General features: G+C 42.0%; 1 protein-coding gene across 1 annotated transcript; it reads right to left on the reverse strand.

Annotated features, from left to right (window-relative positions):
• Positions 1 to 568: 568 nt before the first annotated feature.
• Positions 569 to 9699, reverse strand: LOC138948747 (glutathione S-transferase 1-like). The gene is made up of 5 exons (XM_070320357.1): positions 9467 to 9699; positions 8124 to 8216; positions 5815 to 5930; positions 2767 to 2874; positions 569 to 2056 (listed from the first exon to the last, which is right to left on the reverse strand). Exons 1-5 carry the CDS (start codon positions 9597 to 9599, stop codon positions 1889 to 1891), a joined length of 618 nt encoding a protein of 205 aa, XP_070176458.1. The 5' UTR covers positions 9600 to 9699; the 3' UTR covers positions 569 to 1888.
• Positions 9700 to 18483: the final 8784 nt, after the last annotated feature.

Raw genomic sequence — 18483 nt, forward strand, 5'->3', positions numbered from 1 at the left:
ACGCGCACGCGCGCGAACACAAAGACAAAGAGAGAGACAGACAGAGAGAGACAGACAGACAGACATACTGACAAAGACAGAGAGAACACATACACACACATGACACATAATACAGAGAGAGAGAGAGAGAGAGAGAGAGAGAGAGAGAGAGAGAGAGAGAGAGAGAGAGAGAGAGAGAGAGAGAGAGAGACAGACAGACAGACAGACAGACAGACAGACAGACCGAACGAGAACTGACATTAAAACGAGTAAAACAATAATTCATATTTGACTGTATACGCAGTTTTATTAGATAAACATATCCGTGCTCCGACAGAAGAGATGCTGCTTTCGGCACAGAGACTGTCCACTGTGCGAGAGGATGTTTGGGACAACTGACAGTTACGTTCAACAGGTTCGTTCAGTTAAAGGCACACTCCTTCCCATGTAAAACAACTGGAAAACCGTCCTCTTATAGGACCTGTCCAAGTTTTTACATGGAACAAGACCGTCCTGACACTTGGCAGGGGCGGATCTGGGGGGGGTGCAATGGGTGCAATTGCACCCCCCCCCCCCCCCCCCAGCGGGACAAAAAAAAAAAAAAGAAGAAAAAAAAAAAAGAGAAGAAAAATGTATCACCTGAAAATAGCACTTTACACGCTCAGATTGCACCAGATTGCACAATTTTGCTTCCTTTTTTAAAAAAAATTCCGGGGGGGGCATGCCCCCGGACCCCCCCTAGCATGCTCGGCGCTTCGCGCCATCGGTTCGGCGCTTCGCGCCTTCGCTGATAAGATACAAAAAAAAAAAAAAAAAGAACTTTGCACCCCCCCTTTCAAAACCCAGATCCGCCCCTGCTTGGTCATGTACCAACAATTAACAGCCTGGTTGTTCTCTGTGCACAGTCGAATTTTTTTTGTGTTTTTTTTGTTTTTTAATGAAAAGGCCCGCTCTGCGCAGAAAGCATCTATAGGCTGTAACATTTGGTATGTGATCATGACTAAGGGGAAGGATGCTCTTCCCCAATGTAAAAACCTTAACGGATATGTGGTAGTAAACACGATCGGCTACACGAGAAAGATTGAAGCTTTAAAGCGTCCTGCCTCGCGTCAGACTTCTTCAAAATCCACATACATGGAAGCTACAAGCTTCATCCAACGCCATTGCATCGTTAAAATTAATCTATCTCTTTTTTGAATTTTTGAATTGTGGGTTTTTTGTTTTTTTGTTTTGTTTGTTTTTTTACAGATGGTAGAATTAAGAAAGGTACAGATCTTCCCCGGCTTAGTTTAGCTTTAAACAACAGAACAAACAACACTGTGATGCTGAAGATCCTCCTTTAAACTCATGTTGTTCACATCTCTCAGTATGTCTCTCTGAAAATTGGCATTTACGAAATCCGTTCTTACATTTCAGTAGACTCAACATTATACCAGACGTAGGAATCTTCAGATTTCCATGTGATGTTTGGTCTAGGATTCGTAGGCTTGTCTATCTTTAAAAAAAAAATTTTTATTCACAGATTGTGATTAACGTTATTGTTCTCGACAGCATGTCTTTTTTGTGATAAACTTGGTTCTTGCTCTTGACCTCGATGTATATCCAATTTGGATACATGGGACACATGATAACAATGCACCCTTTGAACTCAGTAATTAGCAGTAACAATAGCCTATAAGTGCGTGCCTTTCCAATGAGCCACGTTGTTCTTGACCTTGGCGTCTATGCACTTTACAATCTTTTCCAGTTTTGTCCAACGACATTATCAGCTGCAAGGTCTGAAACTAGGTTTTTCCTCTGTGACATGTAGCTCTTGGTCTTGGCGTCTTACCTATAGATACATTTTGTCTGCTTCGTACATGCAATAGTTACACTTTTATCTCCTCCGACGTTACTATAGCTGCACAGTTTACGACTGCGTGTCTTTCCTCTGTGCCACATAGGCCTTGATCTTGGGGTTGCTGTCCACGATGTCACAGAGTTTCTTCAGCTCCGGATAGGCGGCAGCTGCGTCGTATGTAGCCACCTTCTTGATTTGGAACATGGAGTCGTACACGTAGAGGTCCGCCAGCGTGATCTGAAATTACACGTGCGGCGTGTATGAATAGTGAATTCCTTATTAGGGGTTCGGGTTTGGAGATTGCTGTTCGAAGAAAAGGGAAGGAAAAAGGGGGAGGGAGGGGTTGGAAGGGTTATCTTTTTGTTGGGGCACCGACAATAAAGATCCTTGGTTACTGTAAGGTTGCCGGTCCTCCTATTCAGTCTTGCAACTACCAAACAAATCAACAAACAAGAACAGGAATAAAGCACAGATAGACAGGCGGTCAGACACAGAAAAACACACAGACACACAGACAGACGGACACAGACACACACAGACAGACAGACACACACACACACACACGCACACACACACACACACACACACACACACACACACGCGCACACACTCACGCACACACGCATAAACATGAACACACACAAACACACATAATCAAGCCAACCAACCAACCAAAGAAAGAAAGATCACATGCCTAATAAGCCATCATCACCACACCACCACCACCACCACCACCACCATAACAACATCTACAAAGTCTCTAACGTCCGAGCAACAAAACCAATTGCGGTTTGACATACAAAGCCCATTGGATTTTTCTTTTGCCTCACAGAGAAGCATATTTCATTGGACTGATCTGGCAGAAACCTCTTTGTATGCATGTACAAGTGTGTGTATTTTCCCAGACACTTTTAACTGGTTTTGCAGCGAAATCTAACGAAACTTACCGAATCTCCAATGAAGTGACCGTTGTTGCCGTTGTCTTTAAGCAGTTTGACAAAGTGACCGAAATACTTGGGAAAGCCTTCCTCTACCATATTTTTTCTGTTCTCCGCCTGCGACAGGAAAAACACATGCACACATTTCAATGTCATTAATGATAAGGCCCCCCCCAAAAAAAATAGTCTGTTTACGGTAACATAGACCCAAAAAATAGGGTCGGTAGGTCGGGATATTTTTTTTTTCCCCAAAAAATCATATTTGTATTATTTTGCCAAAAAAAACAATTTTTTTTTCTTTTTTCCCAAATGCCAAAAAAAAGTCTAGGGTCGCGCGAAAAAAATAGGGTCGGTCGGGTTACCGTAAACAGACAATTAATTTTTTTGGGCCTAATGTTGTTTTACGCCCTCACGGTGAAACCATTAGGGGCAAGTTCCCGGGTGTTACCCCAACTTTAGATGAGGCACACAGGTGTGTGCGTGTTCATCCACCTGCACTTATGGCAGAATGACCGAGGTATTTTACTTGCCACTGTGGTGACACGGGGGTGAAACATGGATACCGTCTTTCAGTCTGAGACCCGAAGTTGACCCGTGGCCGTCCCGGCCGGGATTCGACAGACATGAGACCAGCAAATGTTCAAAAAGTAGGAAACTAAGCCGGGGTCCAGGGGCAACGCCCCGGTAGGGGGTTCAGGGGGGCTAAGCCCCCCTGACGGAAAATGAATTTTAGAATTATAAAGGCCATTTTGGGGCCTCTCCTGATAGCAAAAAAATAGATCATGCCTTTTTAAAAAGCTATAAAAACCACAAGAATAATATGTTTTAGCATTTTAAACAAAAGTGTAATTCATAACAATTTAACACACACAAAACTTACTTGAAAACTTTCAGAAAAACACTCTTCATTGCCAACAGCACAACAAGGAACCACTCAAGGCTTACAAGCATTGTGAAGCAGGAGTATACAAGTTCTCAGAAGCATGAAGAGTGTCACCGTCAGGGCAAGTGTCAGCAATTCTACTTTTTGAAAAAATAAAAAATTGATGTCTGCTTTATTTTAGTACTTCTAGTATGTGGTTCACAAACTCTTTTGGCAGGTGACTTCTCGGAATCAGGAATGGGACAGGGACGTTTCCTTCCTGCTGTTATAATGACAATAGAAAATAATCTCTTTTTCTCTCTCCTCCCCTCCCTGCTTCCAAGAAAAAAAAAAGCAATCAAGATAACTCATCAAAGCTGCTACAATGTTTGAACAGAGTGCATCTCCCCTCCCCCCCCCCCCCCCCCCCCAAAAAAAAAGTTCTATAAATCGGTTGTTTTGCCTTGAGTTGAGGTGTTAATTTTCCTTATTCAGGCCTACCAGCAACTGCGGGTCACCGGCTCAGCGCGGACAGGATGGAGGGAAAGAGAGGGAAAGAGAGAGAGAGAGAGAGAGGAAGATTCAGATTTATAAGAAAGCTTAACTCGGTTGCAGAAACAACGGAGGTTGTTGTCTGACGTGCTTCCAAGAGCCCTCTGTGCTTTTGCTTTCAATGTGACGAACCAACACATTTTTTCCACCAAGTCCGTATTTCACCACGCAGTGGCCGTTGTCGCACCACGTGCACACGGCCTGACCGGGAATGGATATCTTGGCGATACTGTCGCCAATGAGCTGGCGTCTTTCTTTCTTGTTGATAGTGACAGTCACTTCTTCTGACAGCCAGTTGGCTTTCCACTTGTTTTTCACACTTTGGTCGTCGATCGTAAGAGCTTCCACAGCCGACAAAACAATACGGAATCCAGACGCCATGATGCTACATTGTTCACCTTCGGTGTTTGGAGATCGGCAGCCAATCAAAACAACCCACAAACCGCCATCGGTGAATAATTAAGCCTCGGCGATAATCGTCGGAGATCGACAGCCAATCAAACGCGACCCATGATACTGCTATGGGTTCACGCGAGTGCTGGGGTGCGAATGCACTGACTTCAGTCGCAGACAGCTTCAGCTGAACGGTTCATACCACCACCTATGGGTTCACGCGAGTGCTGGGGTGCGAATGCACTGACTTCAGACGCAGACAGCTTCAGCTGAACGGTTCATACCAACTCCCCCCGCCCCCTTTTTTTTCTCAACGAATTTGCATCGATCTCAAGAATGGCCCTGTGAGCTAAGGAAAATATCGGAATTCCGATAAAATTCGGACCAGTCCCATGTCTGATTCGAACCCGTGACCCTAGGATCACAAGTCCAGTGTTCTACCGCCTGAGCTACCCGGCACCCCAATTTCATTTAATTCATTTTAAGTTCTTTTTGTTTTTCAGTTGACAGACGAAGGCTGGGTACTGGTACTGAGCCCACTCTCTGCTGCCCAAAAGCAAACATCGAATCCCTCGTTCCCCCTCGCCTCTAGCTCTCCCCTCCGGCCCTCCCTGTTATGTTGAAAACTTCTCTCGGCTGTCTAATGCCTTCATTGCCCTTCTGTGGTTTTATATGGTTTGAAATAATGTATGTGTAATGTAGAGTAGTCTCTCACTCGGCGATGGATATTGATGTAAAAAAAACAACAGCAACTATTTCATGCTTACTCAATCATCTTCGAAAATGACCATTTATCTTGTCAAAGGTTATCTTCTCTTAATGTGACCGGGTGATGCAGTAAGTCCCCCTTTTACAATAGCCGCTCTGCCCAGATAGAGTTGTCTGCCAGACTTAAGCATTAGGTATTAATAGCTCTTCGTTTCACACCTGTCGGTGACACGACACCTGTGAATTGTTGAGAACTGTAGATCTTATTTTATCTTACCTTTTCATCTTATCTTATCTTATCAAATCATTTTATCTTATCTTATCTTATTTTATCTTATCTTAACTAACCATCTTATTTTATCATCTTATCTTATCATCTTATATCTTATCTTATGTTATGTTATGTTATCTTATCTTAATTTACTATCTTATCTTAACTTACTATCTTATCTTATCTTATCTTATCATCTTTTAAATTTTGTTTTTATCCTATCCTGGGTTGTTGTTTTTTACCTCTGAGGTCCCCCGGAAAAAAAACGAACCTTCTTTGCTTCATCCTGCTCTTGCATGACTTGCCGCCATGCGAACATCATGTCTCTGTAAATGTGAATCACTTGGTCGATCACTGCCGCGTCCCAGTGCGTCTTGCCGTACAGTCCTGCACGGAAACGTTCATTTAATTAACACTGACATAATAACTTTGTCTCTACTACTATATTACTCATACAAATATCTAATGAATAATAAAACATTACATGTCAATATAATGTGTGTGAGAGAGAGAGAGAGAGAGAGAGAGAGAGAGAGAGAGAGAGAGAGAGAGAGAGAGAGAGAGAGAGAGAGAGAGAGAGAGAGAGAGAGAGAGAGAGAGAGAGAGAGAGAGAGAGAGAGAGAGAGAGAGAGAGAGAGAGAGAGAGAGAGACAATGACAATGACAATGACAATGACAATAACAATGACAAATCTTTATTTTTCGAGGGTGACAAGAATATGCTTTTTTGCATCTGGCCCTCGCCCTAAAGAGGGACTAAACTATTTTCCTATAAAATAAGGTTACATACAAACATTATTGGTATAACATATAAGTTTATGTACATGAAGCGCATTATGTAGAAGCATTGTAGATCATCAGGTAGTGTTCAAAACTGGGTGTAAAGCAATTAATATAAACGCAAAGTAAGCATACTTTGCAACAATACATTAGCTCAGCAAAACAATGTATTACAGAGCCAAATCTTCGTGATTTTGTCCCAGATAAACCATAATTCCGATAATGAACAACTGTAAACAAGAGAACATACCAATCAAGTTTATTTGTTCATAGAGTGCATTAAATGGAAAGAATATTTGGTTCTAAAAGAATCCGTATTGGTGGATTGGCGCAGGGCGTCCGAAAGAGCGTTCCAGAGGCTGCCTCCTGAATAAACAAGACTTGATTTACATAGGTCTATCTTAGGAAGAGGGGTGTTTAGTTTTATAAAGTGGTGCGAATTCTCCAAAGAGAACTTTGAACAAATGGTTTCGGGTGCATTTTCTGTTAAAATTTCAGTATGCATCATTATTCCTTTGTTATAATTCATTCTTGACTTTAGAGGCAAGACCCCGATGTTGATGTAGTCTGAGTCGGTGAGAGTAGTCTGTTTGAGTAATACTAGAGAGAGAGAGAGAGAGAGAGAGAGAGAGAGAGAGAGAGAGAGAGAGAGAGAGAGAGAGAGAGAGAGAGAGAGAGAGAGAGAGAGAGAGAGAGAGAGAGAGAGAGAGAGAAACTGAAACTGAAACTGAAACTGAACTTTATTACCAAAGGATAGAGGTTTTAGGCAAAGCCTAATCTTACAACCTGTCCCTTATACAAACACTTAATACAGACGCACATAATATAGATAGTAAAAGAAAGAGAGAGAGAGAGAGAGAGAGAGAGAGAGAGAGAGCGAGAGAGAGAGAGAGAGAGCATAATAAAACATTACATGTCAATATAATGTGAGTGAGAGAGAGAGAGAGAGAGAGAGAGAGAGAGAGAGAGAGAGAGAGAGAGAGAGAGAGAGAGAGAGAGAGAGAGAGACTCAGACTCAGACTCAAAACTTTATTACAAAAGGATAAAGGTTTTAGGCAAAGCCTATGCTTCCAACCTGTCCTTTATACAACACATAAAGACAGACGCACATAAAAAATATAAAAATCAATCATATAAAATACAAACATACATTGTATGGAATGCAACACAATGTGCATTTAAGGAATTACATAAGGAGAACTCAAAAATTAAAAAATTACATTGACATAGTTATACCTCTCATTTGGGAACAAAGTTGCTCTGATCAGCTACACATCCGTTACAAAATGTTTTAAAAAAATAACAATCGAACAAGACATTTCATTCACGAATGATGAGTCTCATAAACATTTTCACTGAAGTTGCATTTCTTATCTGTTGGGGGAAGGAGTTCCAGAGAAACGCTCCCGAGAAGGCTAAGCTCGATTTGTAGAGGTCTATGCGAGGTATAGTATCATTCTCGTATCAAAAAGTGAGGCTATTGTCAAAGAAACACTTTTGACATGACATACAATAGAGGAATTCTGAAAATAACTCCGTCGGGTGTGTACAGTGGGTTGCGGGAGAGTGACCTTTAAGTGCAAAGCGGCAGACAAACAATGGAGGGACCAATCACCAGCAAGCCCGGGATGTGCCGGAAACACGCACGTGTCTCCGCGTGTTTCCGGCACACCCGTCGCTTGTGATTGGTCTCTCCATTGTTGGTCTGCATTTTGCAAGAAAAGGTCACTCTCCCACACCCCATACAAACCGCACGAAGTTATTTCCTAAACTCGTCTATTGACCAGTGTATATTGCTCACCGAATTCTCTGGCCAGGAAGCACGCGATGGCGGCGCTCTGACCGATCTTCTTGCCATTGTACACCAGGTAAGGCCCTTGTCCGAACGGGGCCTCTGAAAGGGAACAAGATTATTAACAACACTCGAAAACTCGAATTTGCGCTTAGTTTATCGATACAACTTCTTGTGTACAGGTCAAAATGTGTGTGTCAGGGGTCAATTGATTTGACTTGGACTTGACGTTCGTGTTTCTCCGAACGTCTGTGAATCGAAACAGAGATACACGCACTCCATGACTTTGTAAGAAGACAAATCATATCGCTAGGTTTCTTCATGAAGTAGTTTTGTTTTTGTTTACTTTTCTGTTTGCCAGTTCGTTTTTGGAACTTTGCGAAGCAGTGTCGTCTGTCTATGTCTGGGGAAACGCTAATGAAAAGAGCGAAAGAATCCCCGAGCGTTTCTATCGGGTTTGCTTTTCAATCAATCAATCAATCAATGAGTCTTATATCGCGCATATTCCGTGGGTACAGTTCTAGGCGCTCTGCAGTGATGCCGTGTGAGATGAAATTTTATACGGCCAGTAGATTGCAGCCATTTTGGCGCATATTTACCTTTCACGGCCTATTATTCCAAGTCACACGGGTATAGGTAGACAATTATTAACTGTGCCTAAGCAATTTTGCCAGGAAAGACCCTTTTGTCAATCGTGGGATCTTTAACGTGCACACCCAATGTAGAGTACACGGGGGGAGGTTCGGACACCGAAGAGAGTCTGCACACAAAGTTGACTCTGTGAAATAAATTTCCGCCGAACCTGGGATCGAACTCACGCTGACAGCGGCCAACTGAATACAAATCCAGCGCGCTACCAACTGAGCTATATCCCCGCCCGTGCTTTTGTTTATCAGGGATGGCCAAATCTCAAAATTGTAAGTCGCCAGTCGGGCGAGTAACTTCAAGAAAGTCACTTGCCCGGCAGAAATGTCCCTGGCCCGGTTCATACCACAGTTGATCTGCAGCGTTAATATGGCTTTAAAACTCGATATTACAACCAAAAGGATCGCATTTGACCAGAATTTTCATTGGCCAGCCGGGCGATTTGCCTGGCGGTTTCTACTAGCCCGGCGGATTTTTTACTCGCCCCTGGCGACCGGGCGAACAATTTGACCATCCCTGATTATCCATGTAACCTGCTTCCTGCAACAATGGGACCCTGCGATTTATTGCATGGGGGAACATGAGATTTATTCCCCAGCTGGTTATGAAAATGATGACAAAATAATATATGGAGCAAAAACTCCAGTAAAACTTACAAACTGACACGTTTTCTCCAGGCTCTAAAAACACCGCAAATATTGTCTTACCTGGTTTGTATTTCGGCCAGTCTTCTCTTGTCCAACGAATGTCTTCGAACTTTTGGCCAGCAAGCGTTAGAAGAAGACGGGATACTTCGGCAAGACCGCGAGCATCGAAGTAGCAAATTTGGATGTCAGCCATGGTTGCTCCACTCTTCTCTGTCAGTTGTTGCAGCACACTAAGTCTTTGGCAGATTGAAACAAGTGTTCTCGCGCTGCAGGCTTATGTATCGACTGAACTGGTGTTTTTGAAAGCTGGGTGCAGACGAACCTTTTTGTGCGTACGTTAGTTTTGCTCCACCGAAGAGCTATCTTCTTGAATGTAGGTCCAGGTCAAGAGATTTGCAATAGGTTAAAAAAGTCTATGAGGGGTATGGTAAGCGTCAAGTGAAGTACGTGACACGGTTTGAGTTGTGGTTGTTTTGTTGGGTCAGTGTTGGTGAAATGGTGGTTGGTGGAGGTGGTGGTGATAATGATGATGATGATGATGATGATGATGATGATGATGATGATGATGATGGATTGTGTGCATAACAGTGACACGGCATAGGTGGTGTATGGGTGTGCCGGGTCAGTGTGTATGTGGTTGTGTGTGTGTGTGTGTGTGTGTGTGTGTGTGTGTGTACGTGTGTGTGTATGTGTGTGTGCGTGCGTGTGTGTGTGGGCGTTTGTGTGTGTGTGTGTGTGTGTGTGTGTGTGTGTGTGTGTGTGTGTGTGTGTGTGTGAGTGCACGTGCGTGTACTTGCGTGCTATGTGTGAGTACGTGCATTTTGACTTATGTGCATGCGTGCATATTAGTAGTTATATGTGTGATGTAGTTATCAAGTCTTTTATAAGCATCTTTGGCAGCCGGTACATGCGAACCGGCAGATTTGGCTTTTTTTTCCACACACACTGACAGACGCATCTGCCACAAAGAATTCGGGGTCACGAATAGACTCGACAATTCATGTGTTATTTCAAAATGTGCCTACTCACGCACTACCGAGTTACTTTAAAGATAACTGTGTTGCCAGTAACAGTGTTGCTAAGTGCAAGAGAAGCGCAACATTTAGTTATAATTATGTATGTATTATATACTAGATGATTACCCGCTTCGCCGGGTACCGGCTTCGCCGGGAAGAAGTAGAGCCGAATACCAGGCTGCGCCTGGGACACGGCTTTGCCGGGTGTACGCCGCCTTCGCCGGCGCACGAAGGAAGAGAGATCTAAAAATAGTAACGTGCAGTGACCTTCTTAAAATAGTAACGTAGTAACGGGAATATGGATTGACGCCACACGAAGGAAGGGAGATCTAAAAATAGTAACGTGCAGTGACCTTCTAAAAATAGTAACGTAGTAACGGGAATATGGATTGACGCCACACGAAGGAAGGGAGATAAACGCGCAAAACAAAACACTGGAGAAGATAAGGAAGAGTTACTAGAAAAACCAAAATCGGTTCAGCGCTGCGCGCTGAGAGCACGTGTTGAAATATCTCATCGATGAGGTTGTGTCCGGGGTGTAGCTGAATACGGTCTCCAAATTTGAAAAAAGATCGACCGAGAACTTTGGCCGTGCATCGCGCACAGACAGACAGACAGACAGACACTAGTCGTATATATATATAGATACTAGAGGAATACCCGGCTTCGCCGGGGTGAATCGCGAGACAGAGACAGACAGCGTGGCGGTTCATCACAATCACCTCTGCAAGCGAAGTCCTGTCACACGGGATTGAGAATTTTAGAGCTTATTTCTTAGCCCTATATTTTCTGTTGTGGCTTCTCAAATGCCAGAACATACAGACAGACAAAAGCCGCTAGACCCCATCACAAACAGAACTCTACAATCAACAGGTTTTTTCCCACACACACACACAAACACACACACAGAGAAGCCGTATATATATAATATGTATATCTATATCTATAAATATATAGAGATAGGTGAGTGTATTTTTTGCGTGGCTATAAATTGATTCGACCTTTTCACTTTGACAGTACGAACAACTTACGGGTGCAAGGGAAGCGTTCTGGACAGCGCAGTGACATTCTAAAAATAGTACCTCAGAAACGGGAATTTGGGGTGAACGGTGCGACAGAGACAGACAGCGTGGCGGTTCACCACAATCACCTTTGAAAGGCGAAGTCCTGTCAAACGGGATTGAGAATTTTAGAGCTTATTTCTTAGCCCTATATTATCTGCTGTGGCTTCTCACATGCCAGAACATACAGACAGACAAAAGCCGCTAGACCCCATCACAAACAGAACTCTATAATACATAGGTTTTTGCCTACACACACACACAAACACACACACACACAGAGAAGCCGTATATATATATGCATATCTGTATCTATAAATATATAGAGATAGGTGAGAGTGTATTTTTCGCGTGGCTATAAATTGATTCGACCTTTTCACTTTGACAGTAAGAACAACTTACGGGTGCAAGGGAAGCGTTGTGGACAGCGCAGTGGACAGCGCAGTGACATTCTAAAAATAGTAATAGTAACTTAGAACTGAACGGGAAAGCCACACGAAGGAAGGGAGATAAACGCCAAACACTGGAGAAGATAAGGAAGAGTTACTTATAATGGTGAAATGAACGCAAAAACGAAAATGAGTTCAGCGCTGCGCGCTGAGAGCCCGTGTTGAAATATCTCATCGATGATATTGTGTCCGGGGTGTAGCTGAATACGGTGTCCAAATTTGAAAAAGATCCACCGAGAACTTTGGCGTTGTGATGTGGTGTAGCGGCTATGGTGTGTCGGTATGGGGGCCCGGGTAAGCTGAGGTGGAACCAAAATAGCTGAGGTGGAACCAAAATCGGTTCCGCGCTGCGCGCTGAGAGCACTTGTTGAAATATCTCATCGATGAGGTTGTGTCCGGGGTCTCTCTGAATAAGCCCACCAAATTTGAAGCAGATCCATCGAGAACCTTGGCCGCGCATCGCGCACAGACACACAGACAGACAGACAGACAGACAGACAGACAGACACTAGTCGTATATATATATAGATGACACTGAATACTCAGTCAGGCTTCGTCCCTAAGGATGAACTTTGAGAAAACTTACTTGTGATGCAAGAACAGTGCAATGCAGCTTTCTAATAGAATTCACGAAAGGAGTGACGAATACTGAATCATGAAACGTGGTGAAAGCTTGAAATACAGTCAAACCTTTTTGCGTCGTTCGTTCGTTCGTTCGTTTGTGCGTTAGTTAGTTAGTTAGTTAGTTAGTTAGTTAGTTAGTTAGGTAGGTAGGTAGGTAGGTAGGTAGGTAGGTAGGTAGGTAGGTAGGTAGATAGATAGGTAGGTGGGTAGGTAGGTAGTTAGTTAGGTAGGTAGGTAGGTAGGTAGGTAGGTAGGTAGGTAGGTATGTAGGTCGTTAGGTAATTTGTTAGTTAGTTAGATAGTTAGTAAAGGGGGGGGGTGTCCTTTATTAATAATTTTCAATTATTTATTAACAATTGAAGTTTTGCCAAGGGGTTTTAGTTTTATATAGATGTATAGATCATATGATTCCATTGGAACTTGTTTTTTTACATTTAGTCAAGTTTTGACTAAATGTTTTAACATAGAGGGGGATTCGAGACGATGGTCGTGGTGTATGTGTGTCTGTGTGTGTGTGTGTGTGTGTGTGTGTGTGTGTGTGTGTGTGCGTGTGTGTGTGTAGAGCGATTCAGAGTAAACTACTGGACCGATCTTTATGAAATTTGACATGAGAGTTCCTGGGTATGATATCCCCGGACGTTGTTTTCATTTTTTCGATAAATGTCTTTGATAACGTCATATCCGGCTTTTTGTAAAAGTTGAGGCGGCACTGTCACACCATCATTTTTCAATCAAATTGATTGAAATTTTGGCCAAGCAATCTTCGACGAAGGCCGGACTTCGGTATTGTATTTCAGCTTGGTGGCTTAAAAATTAATTAATGACTTTGGTCATTAAAAATCTGAAAATTGTAAAAAAAAAACCTTTTTATAAAACGATCCAAATTTACGTTCATCTTATTATTCATCATTTTCTGATTCCAAAAACATATAAATATGTTTTATTTGGATTAAAAACTAGCTCTGAAAATCAAAAAAATTAAAAATTATGATGAAAATTAAATTTTCGAAATCAATTTAAAAACAATATTATCTTATTCCTTGTCGGTTCCTGATTCCAAAAAACATATAGATATGATATGTTTGGATTAAAAACACGCTCAGAAATTTCAAACGAAGAGAGGTACAGTAAAGCGTGCTATGAAGCACAGCGCAACCGCTACCGCGCCAAACAGGCTCGTCACTTTCACTGCCTTTTGCACGTTCAATTTCATTCTGTGAGTTCCACAGCTTGACTAAATGTAATAATTTCGCCTTACGCGACTTGTTTTTATATTTAGTCAAGTTTTGACTAAATATTTTAACATCGAGGGGGAATCGAAACGAGGGTCGTGGTGTATGTGCGTGTGTGTGTGTGTGTGTGTGTGTGTGTGTCTGTGTGTGTGTGTGTGTGTAGAGCGATTCAGACTAAACTACTGGACCGATCTTTATGAAATTTGACATGAGAGTTCCTGGGTATGAAATCCCCGAACGTTTTTTTCATTTTTTTGATAAATGTCTTTGATGACGTCATATCCGGCTTTTCGTGAAAGTTGAGGCGGCACTGTCACGCCCTCATTTTTCAACCAAATTGGTTCAAATTTTGGTCAAGTAATCTTCGACGAAGCCCGGGGTTCGGTATTGCATTTCAGCTTGGTGGCTTAAAAATTAATTAATGACTTTGGTCATTAAAAATCGGAAAATTGTAAAAAAAAATAAAAATTTATAAAACGATCCAAATTTACGTTTATCTTATTGTCCATCATTTGCTGATTCCAAAAACATATAAATATGTTATATTCGGATTAAAAACAAGCTCTGAAAATTAAATATATAAAAATTATTATCAAAATTAAATTGTCCAAATCAATTTAAAAACACTTTCATCTTATTCCTTGTCGGTTCCTGATTCCAAAAACATATAGATATGATATGTTTGGATTAAAAACACGCTCAGAAAGTTAAAACAAAGAGAGGTACAGAAAAGCGTGCTATCCTTCTTAGCGCAACTACTACCCCGCTCTTCTTGTCAATTTCACTGCCTTTGCCATGAGCGGTGGCCTGACGATGCTACGAGTAAAATGGCATTGCGTTCAGTTTCATTCTGTGAGTTCGACAGCTACTTGACTAAATATTGTATTTTCGCCTTACGCGACTTGTTTTTATCTGCTTTCCAACACTTTTGTTCAGAGGTTAGTATTATTTGATACATCGATTTTTAGTGAGCGGACCATTACCTTTTTTCAAATGAAGTAATTTTTTTGTAAAGGCATATTAATCAGGTCTTCATGACGACTACTAAATTTCAAAGCAAACCCTCCCCTCTATCGAGCTTCACGCACCACAGTGGCCACCAGTTGACCACGTGGAATTCAGCTGTCGTTGCACGTGTGAAATATGCGTTGGAAAGCAATTTGCTGTTTAAAAACAAAGAAGATATAGCTGGTTGTGAGGCCTGGCCGAGGAGTGTCACTCTGCTGTTTGTCAGTAGTCTTTAGGCCAAATAAAAATATATGTTGGTTTAGGGTAACCCGACCGACCCTATTTTTGTCCCGCCGACCCAAAAACTTTTTTTTCATTTCTGAAAAAAACCAAAAACAAAACTGTTGGGACATTTTGCGAACCATACCGAGACTAAGGGAAGTAACCTCCTTTAAAATCGACTAAATTTAAGAAAAAAACAAAAACAAAACAAAAAACGACCGACAGACACTATCTTGTTTGGTCACGTTACCCTGATAATAATAATAATACGAATATTTGTAACGCGCACATATCTCACCAACAGGCGACTCAAGGCGCACATACACTCATTCACACACACGGAGACTTAAAGTCACTAACACACATACACCATCAACCATTTAAATATGTACAGTTATTCAGGGTATTCAACATATATTTTTATTTGGCCTCATGAAGAAATAATTGGCATCTAAGCCGCAAAAATTAGATCACACATACCATTCCAATTGTCTTGAACTGATTTTGAGAGGGATACAGAGCAAAACATGCACAGGTGTTGTTTTTTTTAAATAAAGGGGAACATTCAAGTCCGAAAGGGTGGTGGTGGTGGTGCTGCTGCTGTTGATGATGATGATGGATTGTGTGCATATGAGTGACACCGGCATAGGTGGTGTGTGCGTGTGTATGTGTCGGGTCAGTGTGTGTGTGCGTGCATGCGTACGTGCCTGTGTGTGTGTGTGTGTGTGTGTGCGTGTGTGTGTGTGTGTGCGTGTGTGTGTATATATATATATGTGTGTGTGTGTGTGTGTGTGCGTGTGTGTGTGTGTGTGTGTGTGTGTGTGTGTGTGTGTGTGTGTGTTGTCAACTATATGTGTCATTCAGTTATTGTGAGTTGCTATTATGATGAGCAGTATTTTGTTAAGGCCTTATTTTGTTAAGGCCTTATTTTATTAAGGTCTTAAAAGAAATAAGGCCGTATTTCCTTACGCCCTCATTTTTTATGACCGTAAAGATTTAAGGCCTTATTTTTAAAACAAGGCTTTATTCCTCGAACATAAGACCTTATTTCTGAAAATACGTCCTTATTTTCAAAATAAGGCGTTTTTTATTTAAGGGCTTTGGGATTTTCGACACTTTGTGGCAAGGATAGCTATACCCCGTCTAACACCCCCCCCCCCCCCTCCTCCCCCCTATCCTTACCCCCTCTCCTCACCATTTTTACATTTAGTCAAGTTTTGACTAAATGTTTTAACATAGACGGGGAATCGGGACGAGGGTGATGGTGTATGTGTGTGTGTGTGTATGTATGTATGTATGTATGTATGTATGTATGTATGTATGTATGTATGTATTGTATGTATGTATGTATGTATGTATGTATGTATGTATGTATGTATGTATGTATGTATGTATGTATGTATGTATGTATGTATGTATGTTTGTATATGTGTGTGTGTGTGTGTGTGTGTGTGTGTGTGTGTGTGTGTTATGTGTTCACGTGTGCGTGATCAGAGAGAGAGAGAGAGAGAGACAGAAAGAAAGAGGGAAACAGACAGACAGACAAAACGAGATAGAGAGAGGTGAGTGTATGCTCCCGCGTGCGCGTGCCTGTGTGTGAGTGTGTTTGCCCGGGCGCTCGCGCGCGCGTGTGTGTGTGTGTGTGTGTGTGTTAGATTCAAATGTTAGGTTGAGACGCGCATCCGCATCATTACCCTTAATCGAGTGTTGGACGGTGTATAGCCTGACGGAGGTGCAAAAAGTACTCTGCCGTACTTCCAAACCCGCTTCTTGATATTAACAAGTCGCGTGAAGCGATATACAAACATTTAGTCAAGCTGTCAGCATCAAAGTAACAGATTAACACCAAAGAACAGTCATCGCCGAGACTATGCTAAGATAGTCTCGACTAACCACATCTAAAGACCGAGACGGGTCACGCTCGTCTCCGGGTAGCGTGCAAACGTAGTACTTACTTGACCTATTTTCTGTAATTCTGAGCCTATTTTTAGAGTAAACATGACATATGTATATATTTTTGAATTCAGGAGAAATTGAGAAATACGACGAAGCAATCATTTTTAAATCTGTAAGTACAAATTCGATTTTAATGACAACTTTAATGAGCAAACTAATTAACTAATTGTTACGCTGCCGGGCTGCAATTCAATCCCATAGTCCGGACTTAGTCGAAAATTGCTTCGCCAAAATTTCAATCCATTTAATTGAAAAACGAGGGCGTGACTGTGCTGTCTCAACTTTCACAAACAGCCGAATATGACGTCATCAAAGACATTTATCAAAAAAATGAAAAAATCGTCGAAGGATATCATACCCAGGATCTCTCATGAAATGTTTTATGAAGATCGGTCCATGTGTATATGTGTGTGTGTGTGTGTTTGTGTGTGTGTGTGTGTGTGTTTCCCAGCGGACACTGGGTCCTTATAGACACAACATACACATCGCAATGGTTTAACAGTTTGCTCAAGAGAAAACTGTTTGATCATATAAAAGCAAAGCAATGGTGTAAAACAATATGAAGGCGACTAGCATAGCATTGATGCATGTCTTTTTATTAATGTAAACTCGAACAAAACAGAAAAGCTATTCGCCTTTTTTTACTACCTATATAATTATACGAGTAATGTATGCACATCATTACAGTTTATGATTAACAATATTTTGTATCGAAAATGAGATTATCTATAATCGTGTTAATACTACGTTGCGATCGATACGTGTAAGACTGGCACCAAATTGCAAAAAAACAACAACAATCTCAATGCATTACTATATGTACACGATACAGTCACTGTCTTACCGGGGTGAGTGGTTCAAAGAAGAGTGCCTATGTTAAAACACACACACAATATTGAAGTTACTTGTTTTATCCCCGAGTACGCAAGTACAAGGGTCCAGCAGACTTTAATTGTGTGTGTGTGTGTGTCTCGACTTAACAGCTTATTGCTGGGAAACTACTGGGCGCAGTTCGTTCAAAAGTTGATACACTAACTTGATAATAGGTCCGATTGATCGTATTAAAACTTCATATTGTTACCTGGGACCTAAATGCGAAATAAACCACAAAAAAACGACTTGGCGGCGGGGGGAATTCGCGGAGCCACAGCCAGCCAGGCAGTCTCATAGAACAGCCGAACGCGTCACACATTGACGAGAAATATAGCGTCATAAAAAGATTACGTCACGGTCAAAAGTCTTTGACGTCTTTTTCTCTCGCGCGGTGTGTGTGTGTGTTCATTTTGTGCACATGTGTTAGTGTTACTGTGTGTGTGTGTGTGTGTGTGTGGTGTGCGTGCGCGTGCATGAGTCTGTACTCGTGTGTGTGTGTGTGTGTGTGTGTGTGTGTGTGTGTGTGTGTGTGTGTGTGTGTGTGTAAGAGAGAGAGATAGAGAGGAAGAGAGAGAGGGAGTGAGGGAGAGAGAGAGTGTGTGTGTGTGTGTGTGTGAATGTGTGTGTGTGCATTTT

Source organism: Littorina saxatilis, linkage group LG15 (assembly GCF_037325665.1).
Source record: "Littorina saxatilis isolate snail1 linkage group LG15, US_GU_Lsax_2.0, whole genome shotgun sequence".
NCBI lineage: Eukaryota > Metazoa > Mollusca > Gastropoda > Littorinimorpha > Littorinidae > Littorina > Littorina saxatilis.